This window comes from Geotrypetes seraphini, chromosome 2 (genome assembly GCF_902459505.1).
Source record: "Geotrypetes seraphini chromosome 2, aGeoSer1.1, whole genome shotgun sequence".
Classification (NCBI taxonomy): domain Eukaryota; kingdom Metazoa; phylum Chordata; class Amphibia; order Gymnophiona; family Dermophiidae; genus Geotrypetes; species Geotrypetes seraphini.
The window spans coordinates 253000513-253020320 of NC_047085.1; the positions used below are offsets into that span (position 1 = coordinate 253000513).

Genomic DNA, 19808 nt, shown 5'->3' on the forward strand with positions numbered 1-19808 from the left:
ACTTCCCAAAGCTAATACATTCCAGTTAAGTTCAAAATAAAACTTTTTTTTCTACAATTGTCTGAGCACTATTTTTTTTTTCAATCATATTCTTCCCAGTTTCTCTTGTCTGCTTTCCTGTCTTCTACTGTCTTTCCAATATATGTTTCCGATATATTGATATTTCCTCCTTTTTCTTTACTATATCTCCATCCACTCAGATTTTACCTTCTCTGTTTTTTACTCTTCACCTAACTTTTCATCTGCTTCTCACTCCTAGCTTTTTCATTTCCCATCTCACTCCTTCCCCAGTCTCTTCTGTCTTTCATCTACTTCCCATTACCACATTTGTATAACACCCTTTTCTTAGCTTGCTTAATAATATGCTCCGTATATTTATGTTCAATCAGTTGAGCTTGTAACTTCTGCGCTTCTTCTAAATTTATCTGTGATGTACTGCAAATTTGATGATACCTTAAGAACTGAGCAAATGATTCCCAGAGAGAACATGCAAAACTTCTCCATCAGGTACTTGTTTAGACCTTGAAGGTTGAGAATGGGTTGAATACCTCCAGCCTTCTTTGGTATTAGAAAATACTTTTGAGTAGAACCCTTGACTGCTCTCTTGTAATGGAAAGGGCTCTGTTGTGTTTAGTTGGAGAAGTGTTGAAAGCTCCTGGTGAAGCAAGTCTTCAGGAGGAAGTTGAAAGGAGACTCTTTTGGTGGACAGTTGGGGGTTTTTGTGACCCAACATAGAGCATAGATTTGGGAAATGATCTAAAGCAGTGTTCTTCAACTTTTTTACACCTATGGACCGGCGGGAAAAAAAAAATTTGTGGACCAGCAAATTACTAGGACTGAAATTTAAAAACCCCGTTTCTGCAAGCTCGGTCCTCGCAAACCATCTGATCCCATCCACACAAGCCTCAGTTATGATTTTATATTGAATGTATTTTATTCAAGTACAAAAAGAAACAATATTCTGTACAATTGTCATTTTATAAATACAAATAATACAGAGCAAGGATCAACAAAACCCCTGTCTCCCCTCCCCTTCACATATATCCCCTCTACTATCAAAAAAACTGAATAAGGCAAATTATTACAGAATGCTACATAGAAATATCATGCTAACAGAATACCGCAGTCACACATAGCAGGAATAGGCTTAGGGAAGTGCAACTAGGGCAACTGTCCCCTAGTCAGAGAGAGTCCTAAGCCACTGCTTGGACTTTGCAGTCCCCAGTTATGTCTAACACCAGCTCTAGCAGGATATATATTTCAAATCTGATATATTCTAATCACAAAAGAAGAAATAAAATTATTTGTTTCTACCTTTTGTTGCCTCTGGTTTCTGTTTTCATCTTCTTTTCACTCTTCCTTCCAGCGTCTGCCCTCTCTGTCTCTTCAATCCAGTATCTGCCCCTTCCATCTACTATCTGACCTCTCCCTCTTCCATATGGTATTTGTCTTCTTTCTATGCCCCTCTCCCCTTTCCATCCAGCCTATGCCCCCTCTTTCCTTTTTACATGATTCATTCCAGCTTCACTGCTTTCTTCATTTTTATCTCTCCTACACCAGATCTAGCATCTTTGTCCCTCTCAATTTCTCTGCTGACCCCCTTCCCATCTCATTCCTATCTCTCCCTTTCCCCTCCTCTAATATCCCTGCCAGCTGTTTCCTTCCTTTTTTCTTCTCCCTTTCCTCCCCCCCCCTGTCCAGCAGTAACTCTCTTCCCTTTCCTTTCCCTCCTCCCCTCTCAGCAGCATCTCTCCTTCCCTCCAGGTCCAGTAGCAGCTGTCCCTTTTTTCCCTTGCCCAGCAGCTTCCCAGACTCCTTTCCCTCCTCCCCTCCCAGCAGCATCTCTCCTTCTCCCTCCCTCCAGGTCCAGTAGCAGCTGCCCCTTTTTTTATTTTTACCATGCCCAGCAGCTTCCCAGTCTCTAACAGTGTCTTTCTCCCCTCCCAGCAGCTCTCCTTACTTACCAGCACAGTCCTTTATTGGGTCACGCCGCCTCTGAGGAAAGAGGAAGTTGCATCATCAGAGGTGGCTGTGACTCAACAAAAGCCCCAAGGCTGCCTTCCTGAATCGCTGCGCTGGTAAGTAAAGAAAGCTGCTGGGAGGGGAGAACGCACACTGTCGGAGGCTCCCCATGATCTCTCCGGCCCTGTGTGGACTTCAGCTGTCGATCTTGCCAGCCCTGCGCGGACCAGCAGAAAATTGCAGATGTCGATCTCGCCGGTCCTGTGTGGACCGGCAGGAATTTTTTGCGGACCGGCGGTTGAAGAACAGTGATCTAAAGTACCCACTGGTTTGTGGTGATGAGGAACCAACACTGGTGAAAAAATATTAATTTGACCCAATGAGAAGACTGAACGGTGGAGGTAATGTGATGTTGGAAATGCTCTCTAGGAAAAAGTCAAAAGGAAGGCTGCTGCTTCAACTGAAGTTAAAGGGCAAGATGTCCAGGAAGCTTGAGTAAATCTATACCAAAAAACACCAATGCTTCCTGGGTATGAAAAAGGCTCAAAGTGGCCCAAAGGCCAAAAAAGTGAGAACTGTTTAAACCTGACCAAACTTGAAGAGACTGAAAAAGTAAAAAGACGAAAACAAAGGAAAAAAGTACCAAGACAACACAACAATATCGAAAGTCTGACATGCTGAAGAGAGACTGAAAAATACAGCTTCTTAGTTCTATGGAAAATTAAAGACTGAATGTCAAAGATGGATGAGAAGACGCCTGCACATATGTGATGGGGGCACTGCCTCAAAGATTAAAAGTGGCAGTATATGTCACAGTGTCTGTACCAGGCTCCAAGTATGATATAGAATATAATGCCTGCTTGTCCTTGGGGAATACTGTGCTTACACTGCAATACAATGTTTTTGATGATAGTATATATATATATATATATATATATATATATATATATATATATATATATATATATTTACAAATAAAGCAGAATAGGAAAGTAGGGTTTGAGAGGTGATGGACTGCAAGAAGGAAAGTGAAGAGAGGGAGAGAGAGAGATGCCTGACACGAAGGACTAGGGGGATGGGGCAAATGCAAAGTGATGCATATTGGGGAGAATAACCCAAATCACAGTTACCGGATGCTCGAGTCCACCTTGAGAGTTAGCGCCCATGAAAAGGATCTGGGTGTCATTGTAGACCATATGATGCCGTCTGCCCAATGTGTGGCGACGGCCAAAAAAAGCAAACAAGATGCTAGGAATTATTTTAAAAGGGATGGTTAACAAGACTAAAGATATTATAATGCCTCTGTATCGCTCCATGGTGCAACCTCACCTGGAGTATTGCGTTGAATTCTGGTCTCCTTATCTCAAGAAAAATAAAGCGGCATTAGAAAAAGTTCAAAGAAGAGTGACCAAGATGATAAAGGGGATGGAACTCCTCTCGTATGAGAAAAGACTAGAAAGGTTAGGGCTCTTCAGCTTGTAAAAGAGAAGGCTGAGGGGGAGACATGATTGAAGCCTACAAAATCCTGAGTGGAGTAAAACGGGTACAAGTGGATCGATTTTTCACTCTGTCAAAAATTACAAAGACTAGGGAACACTCGATGAAACTGCAGGGAAATATTTTTAAAACCAATAGGAGGAAATATTTTTTCACTCAGAGAATAGTTAAGCTCTGGAATGCGTTGACAGAGCTTGTGGTAAAAGCAGTTAGCGTAGCTGGTTTTAAGAAAGGTTTGGCCAAATTCCTGGAGAAAAAGTCCATAGTCTGTTATTAAGACATGGAGGATGCCTCTGCTTGCCCTGGATTGGTAGCATGGAATGTTGCTACTCTTTGGGTTTTGGCCAGGTACTAGCGACCTGGATTGGCCACTGTGAGAACGGGTTACTGGGCTTGATGGATCACTGGTCTGACCCAGTAAGGCTATTCTTATGTTCTTACTGCTCTGGGTTCTGGGCACTGCCTGCTTGGCAATTTAGTAAAAAGTGCATAGTCACACAGATTAGAGCAGTGGTCTCAAACACGCGGCCCGGGGGCCACATGCGGCCCGCCAGGTACTATTTTGAGGCCCTCGCTATGTTTATCATAATCACAAAAGTAAAATAAAACAATTTCTTGATCATATGTCTCTTTAGCTATAAATGACAATATTATTATTAAGACTTAGCCAAAAGGAAAGATTTAGAAACTATAAAGTTTTACCTCATGCAAAATTGTCATCCTATATCAGTGATGGCTAACCTTTTTGAGCCCGAGTGCCCAAACTGCCACACAAAACCAAAGAATTTCCTCAAAGTGCCAGCACGTCAATTAAACCTTAATAACAAGATTTTAGTATCTAAAAACTCTTTATAAAGTTGCCTGAACTATGTAACATCATTTTTAAAGGTTGGAATCTTTGTATTGTCAGATAATCAATTTGATTCACAATCCTTTGGTTTTCATTTCAATTTATTGGCAATTTATAATGTTTTAATGATTTCATTCAATTTAATGAATTTAGGAAGAATTTGATTCAGTTACACAATATATTTTAAATGTATTATTCACATAACATGTCAAATGTATCCTGAGTAAAAAAAAAGATAAACTTCTTAAAACTGTTAACTGTGTCAAGACTCAGTGTGCATTCCCAAAGAGTCTATACATGTTTTTTTGTAAAATTTACAATCAAATTAGAAAATAGTTAAATCATTACATTTCTAATAATATGATGTAAAGAAAACAAAAGAGCTTTCAATTAAACCAACCGTTTTTATTGGAAATTCCAGATTGGAATACAAAAGGGCCATGTAAAGTCCCTTTTTTAAATAACATCTTTAAATAATATTTAAATAACTTAGAAAGTGTCTTAACTGCAAACTGAAAACTGCTTCATGTAAACATAAGCATTGGGCATGCTCTGAAAAAAATTAATGTGATTTTTGTTGTTGCATGCATGCTGATAACTTGTCAATCCTTGGCTCATAGTGCGTTAATTTCAGAGCAACACATGCAGCACTCATGTCATCCGTTAATCTGTTTCTAGCATCAGATTTTATATGATTCAAAGCCGAAAACAGCTGCTCACAAGCATAGGATGACCCAAATAAAGTAAGAAGAGCAATCCCAAGTGCTTTCATGGACTTAAAATTGTCTGGCAGAGAATTCCACGCTTTTAGGATTTCATTTTCAGAACTGCTAGCAGTGATTTCATTTGTCACCCTTTCACACTCAATACGTTCAAGAGCCGCACGCAGGTCATTGAATTTACTTTTCCAGATAGAGCTTTCTTGAAATTCCAGTAGCTCCATTTCCAAATTTTGAATATCCAACCACTGTAAGCAGGAAAGATCAAGATCTTCAAATGTGGACTTTTCTGGGGAAGTTATAAATGAAAGGGTTGTCTCCATCTTACGGAACTGAGAAAATCTTTTACTAAAATTCTCCTTTGCTTCGGCTACAATGGTGGAATATGCTTTGTGGATTTCCTGGTGTTTTTTATGACTGTCCACAAATGTTGTAGAATTATCCAAATGTATTTTTAGGTTGGGAAAATATTTTAGCTGTCCACTCTCAAGGTCTTTTTCAAAAACATGCAATTTTCTCTCAAAAGCTTTGATGTCACAAAACATGCTTTCTGCTGTTTTTCCCATACCTTGTAATTTTTTGTTTAGTACATTAAAGTGGTTAGTAAAATCTGTAAAGAACATGAGGTTGGTAAGCCAGGCCATGTTGGTGAGTTGAGGATAGTCTTCCCCCTTTTCGTTCATAAATAGCCTAACTTCTTCCAAGCAGGCCACAAATCTCTCTAACACTCGTTCTCTGCTCAGCCACCGGACATTATTGTACATCAGTAAAGTGTTATATTGTGCCTGAACCTCATCAAGAAGGGCTTGAAATTGTCGAAAATTAAGAGCACGCGCCATGATGAAGTTCACCATTTTTGTTACATCTTTGAGGACATCGTCAAGTTTTTTGCTGCTTTCTTTGGCGCAGAGAGCCTCTTGATGTATTATGCAGTGAAATTGAATCAGTGGATGTTTTGCTTCCTTAGCAAAGAAATGAATGAATCCTGATGTTGTCCCCACCATGCTAGATGCTCCATCGCTAGTAACTGAAACTACTTTTTCTGGACTTATGTCTAGTGATGAAAAAGCCTCCATCACAGCATTGTGGATATCTATCCCTTGTGTTCTTCCAGGCAAAGACAGCAGTTTTACCAGCTCTTCTCTCATGATGTCACCAGTAGCATAACGCAAAATGAGCGCTAGTCTTGCATGGTTAGTAATATCTGTACTTTCATCCAAGCACATGGAGTAGAAGGGTGCTTTTTGTAAGTCGCAAGTAAGCTGTTGACTAACATCAGCAGCCATTCGCAGAACCCTATCTTTTGCAGTATTTCTGCTTAGCGGCATCTCAGAGATGCGCTGCACAATTTTATCCTTGTTTTGGAAATCATGGAAGAGTGAATTACTCCCAGCCAAAATTGCCTTTTTGATAAAATCTCCATCAAAGAGGGGCTTACCATGTTTTGCCATGCACAGTGAAATTTGAAAGCTGGCAACTGTAAGATGATTAGTTTTTGAAAGATAGTTGCTAAAACTAAGAGACTGGGAGTGATATTTCTTTAATTTTCCTACAAGGAACTCTTTTCTTTGAGCTAAACCAAGTTCAGCAACACTGTTATGGTTGGTCTCAAAGTGACGTTTGACACTTGATGTGCGAGACACAACACTTTCATTACACATAATACACAATGCTTTCCCACTGCGTTCAATCACTCCATATGTACTCTGTCCAGGCCTCTTGGAATGGTCTTCCACTATCTGTTTTTGATTTTTTTGCTGTACTCATTTTCTTTGTTCAAGACTTCAAGTCTACAAAAAGATAAAATTTATATAATAAAAAAAAATCTAATGAAGTGCTGTATACAAATCCGTCCCCATAAAAAAATATGTGATTGGGGAATTTTACTAATTGTAGACATCCGTTTTGGTCAAAAAATATACTGTCCGGGTGAAAACCGGACTTGTGCAACCTGAGTGTATGGGAAAAGGACTTTTATTTTTCATTATTGGAGCCTTTGTTATTTTATTATGATGTTTACAAAAGCACTGTGAAGGGCCACATATACACTTTACTGTTTTTTGCTATATTGAGTTTTCCATAAGGTACAGCGCAGAGGATTAGTGTGTTGGTTGTTCACAGAGAGCCCAGCCCTCTTCTCGGCTTACTGAACTTCTCTATGCAATCATCATAAGCAGCTTTTTTATTTCCTCGAATTTAGCATGTCCCCCATGGAAGATACAGAGGTTTTTACAGAGGAGCACATTATTAGACACATTAACTTCCCCCCATATCCTCACCTCTCTAGCATGGGAGCACTAGGAACTGTTCCTGATTACAGATGTCACATGTGGAGTCACACTACAGCCTCACTGAGTTCCTGTGACAGACTGTGTGAAGCTTCTCTTCCTCCCCCCACTTCCCCCTCACACACTGCCTGGCTCATAGGATACTAAGGGGAAGACAGGCAGGCTAAACATCCACTCACAGGACTGCAGCCAGCACAGGAGGATGGGCTGCGGCCCACCGGGACAATGCCCGGTCCTCCCAATGGCCAGTCCGGCCCTGTTGCCAGGTGAGCTGCAAAGCAGACACCGGCACACTCGCCTCCCGCCGCGCCGCATATCTTAATTGCGGACTAGAGAGTTGTGTGGGGACAGAAATCCCACCCGTCTCCACCCGTCCCCGCCAAAGTCTCACCTGTCCCCACCCGTCCCCGTGAGGAATCCCTCCGTCCCCACCCGTCCCCACGAGGAATGTCCTCCATCCCCGCCCGTCCCCGTGAGGAACCCCCTCCGTCCCCGCCCGTCCCTATAAACTTCAGAAATAGTTATTTCATTTAATTATGCTACTGAATTAAAGGCTCTGGTAGAAACCCATTCACAAATAAGCAAAAAGACTTTATTAATTTGGAAATATTAATTGGGAAGAATACACACTTTGTAAACGGGTTTCTACCAGAGCCTCTTTTGTTTATAAATTTTTATCAACACAACTAATATACTACTTTATCCAGAAGCAAAAAAAAAATAGAAAAAAAGAGAATAGAATTCTTTTCCTACCTTTGTTGCCTGGTTTCTGCTTTCCTCATGTTCTCATTCAGTTCCTTCCATCCACTGTCTCTCTTCCTTCTGCGTCTTCCATTTGCTCTGTTACTGTGCCTCTCCCTTTCTCCCCCCTTCCAAATTGGTCTGGCACCCATCTTCTTCCCTCCGCTCCCCCCATAGTCTGGCATCTCTGTCTTCTTCCCTGCCAGCGTCTTCTCCCCACTCTCTCTTCCCCATTTCCTTTTAGCGTCCTTCTCCCCCCCCATCTTCCCCATGTCCTGTCAGCGTCCTTCTCCCCCCTCTGTCTTCCCCATGGCCTTTCAGCATCCTTCTCCACCCCCCCGTCTTCCCCATGGCCTTTCAGCGTCCTTCTCCACCCCACCCCCCATCTTCCCCATGTCCTTTCAGCGTCCTTCTCCACCCCTTTGTCTTCCCCATGTGCTTTCAGCGTCCTTCTCCCCCCCCATCTTCCCCATGTCCTGTCAGCGTCCTTCTCCCCCCTCTGTCTTCCCCATGGCCTTTCAGCATCCTTCTCCACCCCCCCGTCTTCCCCATGGCCTTTCAGCGTCCTTCTCCACCCCACCCCCCATCTTCCCCATGTCCTTTCAGCGTCCTTCTCCACCCCTTTGTCTTCCCCATGTGCTTTCAGCGTCCTTCTCCCCCCCCCCCATCTTCCCCATGTCCTGTCAGCGTCCTTCTCCCCCTTGTCTTCCACAAATGCTTTCAGTGTCCTTCCCCCCCACCCCGTCTTCCCCATGGCCTTTCAGCGTCCTTTTTCACCCCTTTGTCTTCCCCAGTGCTTTCAGCGTCTTTCTCCACCCCTTTGTCTTCCCCATGTGCTTTCAGCGTCCTTCTCCCCCCCGTCTTCCCCATGTCCTGTCAGCGTCCTTCTCCCCCTTCTGTCTTCCACAAATGCTTTCAGTGTCCTTCCCCCCCCCACCCCATCTTCCCCATGGCCTTTCAGCGTCCTTCTTCACCCCTTTGTCTTCCCCAGTGCTTTCAGCGTCCTTCTCCCCCCTCCTTCTCTCCCGCCCCGGGTGCAGCACAGCCGGCCAGGTCCCCTTACTTTTGTGGCGCTTCTGCGACCGACAGACCGACAACAGCCCCGGTCTGACAAACCTCCCTGCCCTTAACCACAAATCTAAATTTCCTTCTTACAGCTGCTGTAAGAAGGTAATTTAGATTCGCGGTTAAGGGCAGGGAGGTTTGTCGGACCAGGGCTGTTGTCGGTCGGTCGGGTTAGCGCCACAATAGTAAGGGGACCTGGCCGGCTGTGCTGCACATGGGGCGGGGCGGACCGCCCCCCTCCCTTGGTAGCCACTCGAGCCGCGAGGCTACTCCTCCTTACCTACCCTGCTTGCAGCACAGAGCCGAACGGAAGTCTTCCCGACGTCAGCGCTGACGTCGGAGTGAGGGAGGGCTTTGTTTACCGACGTCAGCGCTGACGTCGGGAAGACTTCCGTTCGGCTCTGTGTTGCAAGCAGAGCAGGTAGGGAGAAAAGCCGCGCGACTTAGTACATCCATCCCCGCAGGAACCCCTTGACCCTCGGAGGCGTCCCCACGGGATCCCCGCGACCCGTGCAGCTCTCTATTGCGGACCTTCCCGCGTGCCAGCTGCAAGGCCTTCGCGTGCCACAGCTGGCATGCGTGCCATAGGTTCGCCATCGCTGTCCTATATAATAAAAGGCTAACTCGCGAATGCGCACTCCTATTTGTGTGCTTCCATGATCAGTAGTTCTGTTGCCGCATGAGTGCGCATGCGCGAATCCCCAGCACTTCCCTACACTCACCGGAAGGACTGGACTGTATGAGTCCCCAGCACAAGCGTGTGGCCGACCCAGGATCGTGGGAGGATGCGCCGCGCAAAGTGCTGCACACTACTGGAGGGGGAGGGACATACCGGTTCTGCACATACCGACACAAACCTCCCTCCAGCGTTGGCAGCCGCAGCACGCTAAACAGGCTGCTTCGGGCTTTCTCCTGCAATTCAGTCCCTCTGCCGCATCACTGATGACGTCATCAATGACGCGACAGAGGGACTCAACGGCAGAAGAAAGCCGCGAAGCAGTCTGTTTAGCGCGCTGCGGCTGCCAACGCTGGAGGGAGGTTTGATATTAAAGTCATCTCGCTGGGAGAGAAGCGTCTGCCTCGGGTGCTTCAAGCAACAGCAGCGTTTACAATTCACTGCTGTTGCTGGCTTCAGGCTTTCCTCTCTGGCCGGTCCTGCCTACTTCCTGTTTTCATGAAGACAGTACCGGCCAGAGAGAAAGACCTGAAGCCAGCAACAGCAATGAATTGTGAATGCTGCTGCTGACCAATGAAGTAGTTAAATGAGGAAAGGGAGCAGAGGGGGAGAGAATGGCTTGGAGGGAAGGTATGCCAGACCAAGGCAAAAGGAAGGAGGAGATGGAGAGAGGCCATATGGGACAGAAAGAGAGAGGGCGGACACTGGATGGAAAGAGAAGAGAGGGGCAAGACAGAGGGTGAACAGTAGATGGAAGGTGTAGAGAGAGGGAGACACACCGAATGGAAGTGTGGAGGACAGGGGGAGCAGACATCGGAAGGAAGTGGGGAGGAGAAAGAAAAAAGGCCACATGCAGGACTGAGGGAAGAGGATAGAGTTAGAAATAAAGATAGACAGACAGGGGGCCAGGGGAAGACACAGACAGAAAGAATGACAGCGTCCAAGGAGAGAGAGACAAATTAAAAAAAACAAAACAGACAGACAGACATCTACTCTAGCACCCGTTAATGTAACGGGCTAAAACACTAGTTTCTTTAATAAGACATTAACTATTTATTTCTGAGGCCCTCCAAGTACCTACAAATCCAAAATGTGGCCCTGCAAAGGGTTTGAGTTTGAGACCACTGGATTAGAGGGAATGCTACGCATGACCCTTTTTCTCACTACAACCCAGAGACCCTCACAGTGAATGAATGAAAGCATTACCTGTCCAGGTCTAAAGTCCTTCAGTCCAATGATGTTGATCTTGTCTTCAGGGTGGATCTTGTCATAGTCAGCAGAGTTGGAGAAGGTGAGGGGCAACAGACCCTGCTTTTTCAGATTTGTTTCTGTAATAAGTCCAAGTGTCATGTTATACACATATATCTGTGAGAAGGCTAAACAACAGACTATTATGCCATAACAATATCAAGCATGCTATGTCCATTTTACTGAAAAATTACTCTTTATCTAATAATAATTCTATGAGGAAAATAACGTGTATGCACAGCAAAGAAAGTGGCATAAGAGTCAAAAAGGTGGGCTTGTAAGTTTCCTAGGCATCTTGTCCCATAGGTGCCTAAAATATTAAGTTCATTCAAAGGTCAGTAATAATTCTAGTAGAGGGGATCAAACAGCACTATAACAATTTTTATTTTGTTTGTTTCTGGGTAATAAGTGTTCTTTTTTAATTGCCTATGTCACAAAAGTATAGAAAATGGCTATCATTCCCCTCAAACTTTGCTTTTGTGACCAGGACATTGATATTTTGAAATTTACCTCTTTTGCAGAACATTCCAGATTGATTCCAAGCTGAAAAAAATTAGGGCTTTTCTGATGTCTAGGCTCAAGCAGTCAAACTTGTTGGATGAAAGTGTGCATGTCAAAGATCAGAGGAAGTGTCACCAAGCTTTTCCACCTTCTTCACCCATCAAGATGGGCTCTGCTTCTGCCACAATGTAACCAGTTTGCTTGAGGCAACTGTAATAGCCTGTAACCCAAAAGAGCGGCATCTCTTCACTGATAGCTCATCCAGGATATCAATGCCATCCTGCTCTATAACGGGAACAAATATCCATCTCTTCCACTGGCTCACTCAGTGCACCTCAAAGAGGATTACATCAAGACCTTACTAGGTGGAGAAGGAGTGTTGGGGAGAGGATCCAAGATGGCGACGGAGTGAGTCGAGTCTGCAATTGGCTCCTGGACTTTACTGGCTATTTTACATTTCTACCAAATACTCTTACCTCTTGCTATGCCTAAGCGCAGGGGCAAGCAGAGGGGCATTCTTCCAGTCTCCTCTGCCACCTCGTTGACGCAGCAATTACAACTTATGCCGTCCTGGTTGGAGTGGGCATGTATGCTGACCGAGGTGGGCAGACCTTGGTCTTGGAGGGCGCAGTGTCGCTTAGCCCATTGGGGCCTGGAGTTCCTCTGCGTCCCAGGAGGATGTTGGGGACGCCGTCAGCAGCGCAGGAGGCACCAGAGTTGATGTCTCCGTCGGCGTTGTAGATTTCACCCCTGACCCTGGATATGGTCCACAGCTTGCCAAATTCTCTATAGCCGACACCGGAGGTCAGAGGAACCAAAACCTGCAATGAAGCAGGGAAGGAGGAGGTGGAACCCATTGGGGTATTTCCCGGAATATCTTTTCCTGCTCCTTTAACAAGACCTGAGGTGATCGACATGGAAGCGCTATGGAGTGGTTTGGAATCTCTACATAAGGTATGCTCTCAATTCTTTACCTCAGTACAGAATACTAATTCTCAATTTAAAACTTTTGAAGAGAAATTCCAAAAACAGTCCGATAGAATGGACAATTTAGAAAAAATCAATGGCAGAAGTGAAGGTTTCCACTAATTTACAACTGAAGAAAAATTGTTTGCTTACTAGGAAAATGGAACATTTTGAGAATGCAAATAGAAGTTTGAACCTTAGACTGTTAAATTTTCCTGTCTCCAAATTTCAAACACTAAGAGATCTATTTCATTCCTTCTTAAAATCAGTACTGAAATTTCCTGAAAATAACATGCCACCATTACAAAAGTTATATTATTTGAATATTCCTAAAGAGGATAAAGGCAAAGGAACAGTACCAGGAGATTTGGATCTCATTGGTATGTTGGAAACATCTCAACAAGAAGAAATAGTTACTAGAGCTACCTTATTGGTAACCTTCGTTTTTCACCAGGCTAAGGAGGCAATTCTCCGTCTATTCTACAGGACTGACAATGTGGAATTTCATGGATTCAAAATGTGATTTAATTTTGATCTATTCCTGAAAACCAACTTCCCTTGGAGGTGATGGATTATCTCTCCCTATATTGTGGGCTTTGATATTGGTTACTAATGACAAATTATTTCATAACTTGTTTTATTTGTTTCTTATTTCAATTTTTCATTTCCATTTAAATTGTTGTTTAACAATTTGTAAAAGAATATAAATAAATTTAAAAAAAACCTTACTAGATGCCATGAAGTACGATGATAACGGGGGGAGGTCATCGGAGATTTCAAAATGGTGGCATTCTTAATGGATATGGCATTCCTTTCCCTGTTTTTTCATTTTAGTTGTTTGTTAACACGCTTGAACCATACATGGTGTCTGAAAAATAAGAAGAGCCGAGCTCAATTTTAGCCACCTCCTTATCTACCAGCGACAAGTCATTAGACTCGCTATTCAACACATGCTCAGCCCACCAGAAACAGGTCCTGGCCACCAGACCACCACAAATTGCTGCCTGGACTGTCAGAGCTGCCACATCAAAACTCTGCTTAAGAAGAGACTCCATCCTCTGGAGGTCCCCTCAGAGCTGAACCTCGTTCCACTGGAACAGCCTTTTGGCAATGGCTGAAACACAGCATCCACAACCGGTGACCAAAAAGAATCTATCAGGCTCAGGAACAGAATAAAGCCAGGACATGGATCACACCAGCCAAAAAGGGGTATCTGGAGTCTTCCACTGAGCATGCACTATATCCTGATGCACGGGAAAAGAATGGGAAACCGTCAATCATCTTAAGATGATCCACCACTCGTGGAACCTCTTTGGTGGCCTCCTCAAAACGCAAGACAGAGGACACCTGACGAATAAGCTCTTGGAGCTCTTTCCAGTGAAAAGTGTGCACCACACATGAATCCTCCCATGTGGGCAGCTCACACATCCAGCCACCTGCATCGTCAGTTGGTCTGCCAGCCGCCCCCCCCTCGAGGGTCCTGCAGATCCCAGAAAAACCCAGGGCCTCATCAGGGGACAAAAGTCAAGGAAAATGTCATCCTCTCATGAAACATGCAGCCACTTAGGTGGAGGCGGTGGGGGCAGAGGAGGCACTGGCACCGACAAAGCCAAACCCCCCAGATGAGGCCAAAACCACCGGAGAGGAGACAGGAGCAACAGGCACGTGCATAAAATACACTTTGTATATGGTGAGAACAAAATCCGGGTGAAAACCCATGGGTGAGATAGAATCACGCTTCCCTGCAGAGGAGGAGCCCTGCACGACCTGTTCCTGTCTCTCCAACCTAGGCGAGAGCTCCTGAGAAGACGCAGCCAAAATAGCAGTTTCCTGCCAAAGAAGAAAAGCCCGCTGAAAAGACCGAGGGCAGTGAAGAGGTCTGAAAAATCAAAGCCACGGTAAGGGAATTCCCAGAAAGAACTGATGTGCTGTGACGGCTGGGGAATCCCCAGCAGCGTCATTGGTTAGGAAACCTTGGGCTTCCCCACCATCCACGGCCGACTCACCGTTTGCAGCTGCCAGGGAAACTCTCGAGTCAACCAGCTCCCAAGTTAGCTCCCAAGTTAATGAGGGTTCCCCTTCTGGCTGCGAACAAAAACAACAAACACCAGCTGCATTAAGCGGGAGCACACTGAGCACTTCTTAGGCTTGCGAGAAGTGCTCATTGTGAACTGCAAGGCAGGCTGAATGAAATTGGCAGCTGAATGGGAGAAAAACTATGACTGAAAACAGTCCCTGCAAACCAGCACTCAAAGAAAAAACAATGCTTCTGGTTTTTTTTTTTTAAGAAAACTAAAATTAATAGGAGCAGACCCCACAGGCACTCAAAACTGTAGTCTTTGCCGGTTCATAGACAACAGCGCGAAAGACAAAAGCGCGCGCCGACAATTGAGCGCAGCGCGCGCCGCCGTGCCACTCTAAATTACAGTTTTTAGGGGCTCCAACGGGGGTTTTTGTTGGGGAACCCCCCAGTTTACTTAATAGACATCGCGCCGGCGTTATGGGGGGGTTTGGGGGTTGTAACCCTCCACATTTTACTGTAAACTGAACTTTTTCCCTAAAAACAGGGAAAAAGTGAAGTTTTCAATAAAATGTGGGGGGTTACAACCCCCCACACCCCCCACAACGCCCCCACAATGCGGCGCAATGTCTATTAAGTAAAGCGGGAGGTTCCCCCCACGCCCCCCCGTCGGAGCGCTAAAAACAGTAATTTAGAGTGGTGCGGCGGCGTGCACTGCGCTCAATTGTCTGGGCGCGCCTTTGTCCCGGCGCGCTTTTGACCTGACACCGTCTTTGCCCCTTGGCAAGGCGAACAGTTGAGGCACCTCTAGAGAAAAATTGGGGAGGTAGGGAAAATGGGGGAAGGGACTCGGCTGACTGAGTGTGACGCCCCTGAGGTGTAATGGGCCTCCTGAAGGACCCCAGCTTAGTTTGACAAGAAAACAGGGGCAGAGAAAAAGACCACTACCTAACCTTTCCAATAGAACCCGCCAAGGCCTTAAAGAAGACTTTACAGGATCACCACCTCTGCCTTATGATCACTGAGAACAGACTGATTCTATGAGGGACTGCACTGTTAGAATTCAGTGTGTTCTCAGTTTCCACCTGCTGGCAAAGGAACGTAAACCCTGTGCTGGTCTGAAGGGACGATAAAGAATGTAAATAATGCTCTCTACAAACCCCCCCACCCCCCGGGTGAAAGTGCACAAAAACAATGGGTCAAAACTGACCATGAGAAACATCAGTGACAAGTATGTGTAGAATGAACAGTTTCTCTCATCAACCACCAAAGAGGATATTGGGAGGGAATAAGGTAGCATGTGGCATGGGGGTTTCAGTTTTTCTCCCTTACTCCTAAAACTTCCTGGTGAAACTAAGATTTATTTTCCTCCTTGTATGTCAAATATAGATCCAGATGGAGAGCATAGGTTTTGATATCAGGCATATCCAGACTCACCATGAATTCTGGCAAAGCTCTTGGTGATGATAGCTCGACCCCCCAAGTGCCGGGGCTCCAAGGCAGCATGCTCCCTGCTTGACCCCTCCCCATAGTTCTCATCACCGATGACTACCCATTTAATGTTATGTTTCTGTGGGAAGAGATTGAGATCAGAAATAATATCACTATGTACACTTCTGGCAGCTATTATGTTGGAACTAGGAAATGGATTCATAGCAATTGCTATAGCATAAGCAGGAACAAGTCGCAGTTTGCAAGTCTCAATTGTTTTTCCTTATGCACATTTGCTTTTGCCAATTCTATTGTGCTGTGTGTGCCTGTTATGTGTCTAGCATTGCTTCAACAGTACCTTCTTGTATAGCATATGGTGTATACAGTTATGTAGAAATTTTCGCCCTGCTGGTCACATTGTATGTTTCAATGAATCTCTAAATGAACAGAAGCTGACAACCCCTACATAGTAAAAAGTGTAACATCTTTCTGCAAATTTTAATGCATAAATTACCCTCCAGTTCTTAAACTAAGAAAACTGCAAATAAAATGTGAAGGTTGTGGAAAGGGTTTGAATATCCTTTCAGCCAGTACTTTTTAACACATCCTTTGCCAGAAAAAACAGCTTCTGAACATTACCTATAGACCCTTAAAGAGTCCTATTGCTTTTGGAAATTTTTTTTAACTTTATTGAGTTTTCAAAACTAACAAAAATGCAATACAATATTTATACAAATAATAGTAATCATATATGCACTTATAGTCAATCAGTATCCATACAACAGTAAACCCCCCACCACCACCCAACCAACATTTTCATAAGGGAATAGAACCATACAAAAGAAATACCCCCCTTCTGCTCTCCCTCTCCCTGGATGTGTGTGCTAAAAAATAGATAATAAAGATAAAGGACAACTATAATGAATCCACAAAAGACGTCAATGGGCCCCAAATTAACTTGAATCTCTTAGTATGCCCCAGCATATCCGCATTCATCTTCTCATACATTTAACTTAAGCATAAGTTCACCCACCAAAAAGTAATGCTAAGGCAATCCCAGTTCTTCCAATTACGAGTAACCATTTGCATGGCTATCCCTGTCATAATAAGGAAAAGCCGACATTTATATTTGTCCAATGAGGACTTAAGATGTAATATCATCCCACATACGACTATATCATATGTCAATGGAATTGATGACTCAAGTATAGCATTAATCTGTCCCCATATCGACTTCCAAAAATTGAGTATCAAAGGACAATAGAACAGCAGATGATCCGGTGTCCCTATATCAAGATGACAGTGCCAGCATCTATTAGATTTAGAACTGTCTAACTTTTATAACCTAACAAGGGTCCAAAAAGATCTATGTAACAAGAAAAAACATGTTTGTCTCATAGATTCTGACGCTGTACATCTCATCCTCCAAGTCCAAATTCGTGGCCATTGAGTAGCAGAAATTTGCTGCTTTATCTCAATGCTCCAAATGTCTTTTAGGCTAGTTTTTGTTTTTTTATTTAGATATTCAGATATTAATTTATACCACTAAGCGGCCTGATGCCCTAGGAAATCTATCTGGAAGCACAGGACCTGCAAGCTATGACTTTTTAGATTACGCCAATCAGGGAACCTCTTCTGAATGGCTTACTTCAATTGCAACCACTTATAAATTTGAGACTTTGCATGCCAAAATATTATTGCAGTCGTGAAAAATCAAGTATTTTCCCATTTGATAAAACATCATCTAGTGTACGTAAACCTGCCTGCATCCAGTGCTTCCAGAAGATACCAGACTTGCTAATTTGAATCTTGGAATTTAACCATAAGGATTGACTCTATTGACTCAAAACTCTATTGACTCCACACAACTATCATTCAGCACATTTTCAAATTTCAAAATGCCATCATTAACAAATCTTCATCGGATCTTACAATCTTTAAACACTTCTAATAATCCCTTGGAAAGTATTCCCCCTTCAATTCTCAACAAATTCTTCTCTTTTTTCGGTCCATTTATTTCAGAAATGATATCTAAATCTTTCTCTGACTGTGCCGTGCCCAATGCTTGGAAAATAGCCTTAATCTTCCCTAAGCTCAAACAACACAACTTAGACCCCTCCTTACCGAAAAACTACCGCCCTATCGCCAATCTGACCATGATTTCTAAGTTAACCGAAAAAATCGTCCATTCTCAACTCTCAGAGTTTATTGAAAAAACCAATTCTTTACATCCTTGTCAAACCGGATTTCGTTCATCCCATTCTACAGAACTATCACTACTGGGCCTTATTTCAACCATCCATTATTACCATGATCATCAAAAATCTGTTGTTCTTATCTCCCTAGATATAGCAGCAGCTTTCGACACCATCGACCACTCTCTTCTTCTTAACAGACTCAAAGATTGTGGTATCTCGGGTCCAGCTCTATTATGGTTTACTTCTTTCTTTAATGAACGTCACAACATTGTATGCGTAAACAACGCTACCTCTATTGCCACAACACAATCTTACGGTGTCCCCCAGGGTTCTATTCTATCCCCACTATTATTTAATATTTTTCTATCACCTCTTCTTACATTAGCTCAATCCATAGGATTTACTATCTTTGCATATGCCGATGACATACAACTTCTTCACCCAATCAACACCTCAAATATTTCTGACATAAAAGACATCAATAACAAATTAGACATCATATATGACTGGTTGTTCACAAATAAACTCTCCCTCAATCTAGATAAATCCCGAGGCATGTTATTCTCTATCAAAAACACAGAATTCCTACTAGACAACATATCAATCAAATCAACACCTATTCATATGGATACCAAAATAAAACTTTTAGGCGTCACTATTGACAGGGAACTTTCTTTTCATGACCATATAAGTTCAGTTGTTAAAACCTGTTTTTTTAAATTACGTATTATCCGATCTCTAACTTCTGTACTAGAAACCAGTTCAATCATTATTCTGATTCATTCATTAGTAATTTCCCATTTAGATTACTGCAATTCACTCCTTAATGGTCTCCCTCAAAAAGAAATCAGACGCCTACAACTAATACAAAATACTGCAATAAAACTTATATATAAAATAGGTAAATATGACCATGTCACTCCTCTTTTAAAAAAAGAACATTGGCTTCCTGTCACTCATCGCATTACCTATAAAATCATTTTACTTTCCTTTAAAATTAAACTCTATCATCTGCCCTCGTTCCTAGATAAACTTCTCATTCCTCAAAGTTCTCCACGAACACTAAGATCAACCGACCAAAAACTTCTTTTCATCCCCTCCTTAAAAGATTTCTACTATACACGAAAAGTAAACTTCGCAGTAACTGCACCTACTCTCTGGAACTCCCTACCACAGCATCTCCGTGATGAACTTCGACTTGACAAATTTAAGAGTGGTCTAAAAACTTTCCTATTCTGTGATGCATTTAATAATCTTTAGAACCATTATTCTTCTTCTTCCTATTCACAACAATCTCTTTGACAAAGCAACCCCTCCCTTTATGTACTACCCAAACCCTACTATCTCCTTTTTTCTTCTCAAATATGTAACTTTACCCATCCCTTTATTCCACCCTCACATTCCAGTACGTCTGGTAATTGTTTTTTTTTATATGTTCACACATTTTTATTTTTCTCAGTTTTCCCTATCTTTTTAATTCGATTGTTAACCGGCCAGATATTAATTTGATGGTTGGTATATCAAAATCAATAAAATTTGAAACTTGAAACTTGATAAGTAGATTTCTCTACTGGAATATCTGTTAGTTTGTTAATAAATTTCAAGGTTTTCCATGTGTCAAATAAAATACTATTGTCCTTAACATA

At 43.2% G+C, this 19808-nt stretch overlaps 1 protein-coding gene across 2 annotated transcripts in view; it reads right to left on the reverse strand.

Annotated features, from left to right (window-relative positions):
- Window positions 1-19808, reverse strand: part of ACO2 (aconitase 2) — a 183014-nt gene that overhangs the window by 1368 nt on the left and 161838 nt on the right. For both annotated transcript variants that reach the window (XM_033929388.1, XM_033929389.1), the window contains exons 16-17: window positions 15971-16103; window positions 11005-11126 (exon numbers count right to left, since the gene is read on the reverse strand). In XM_033929388.1, the coding sequence (XP_033785279.1) occupies window positions 11005-11126; window positions 15971-16103 (255 nt within the window). The remainder of the gene's footprint in view (window positions 1-11004; window positions 11127-15970; window positions 16104-19808) is intronic.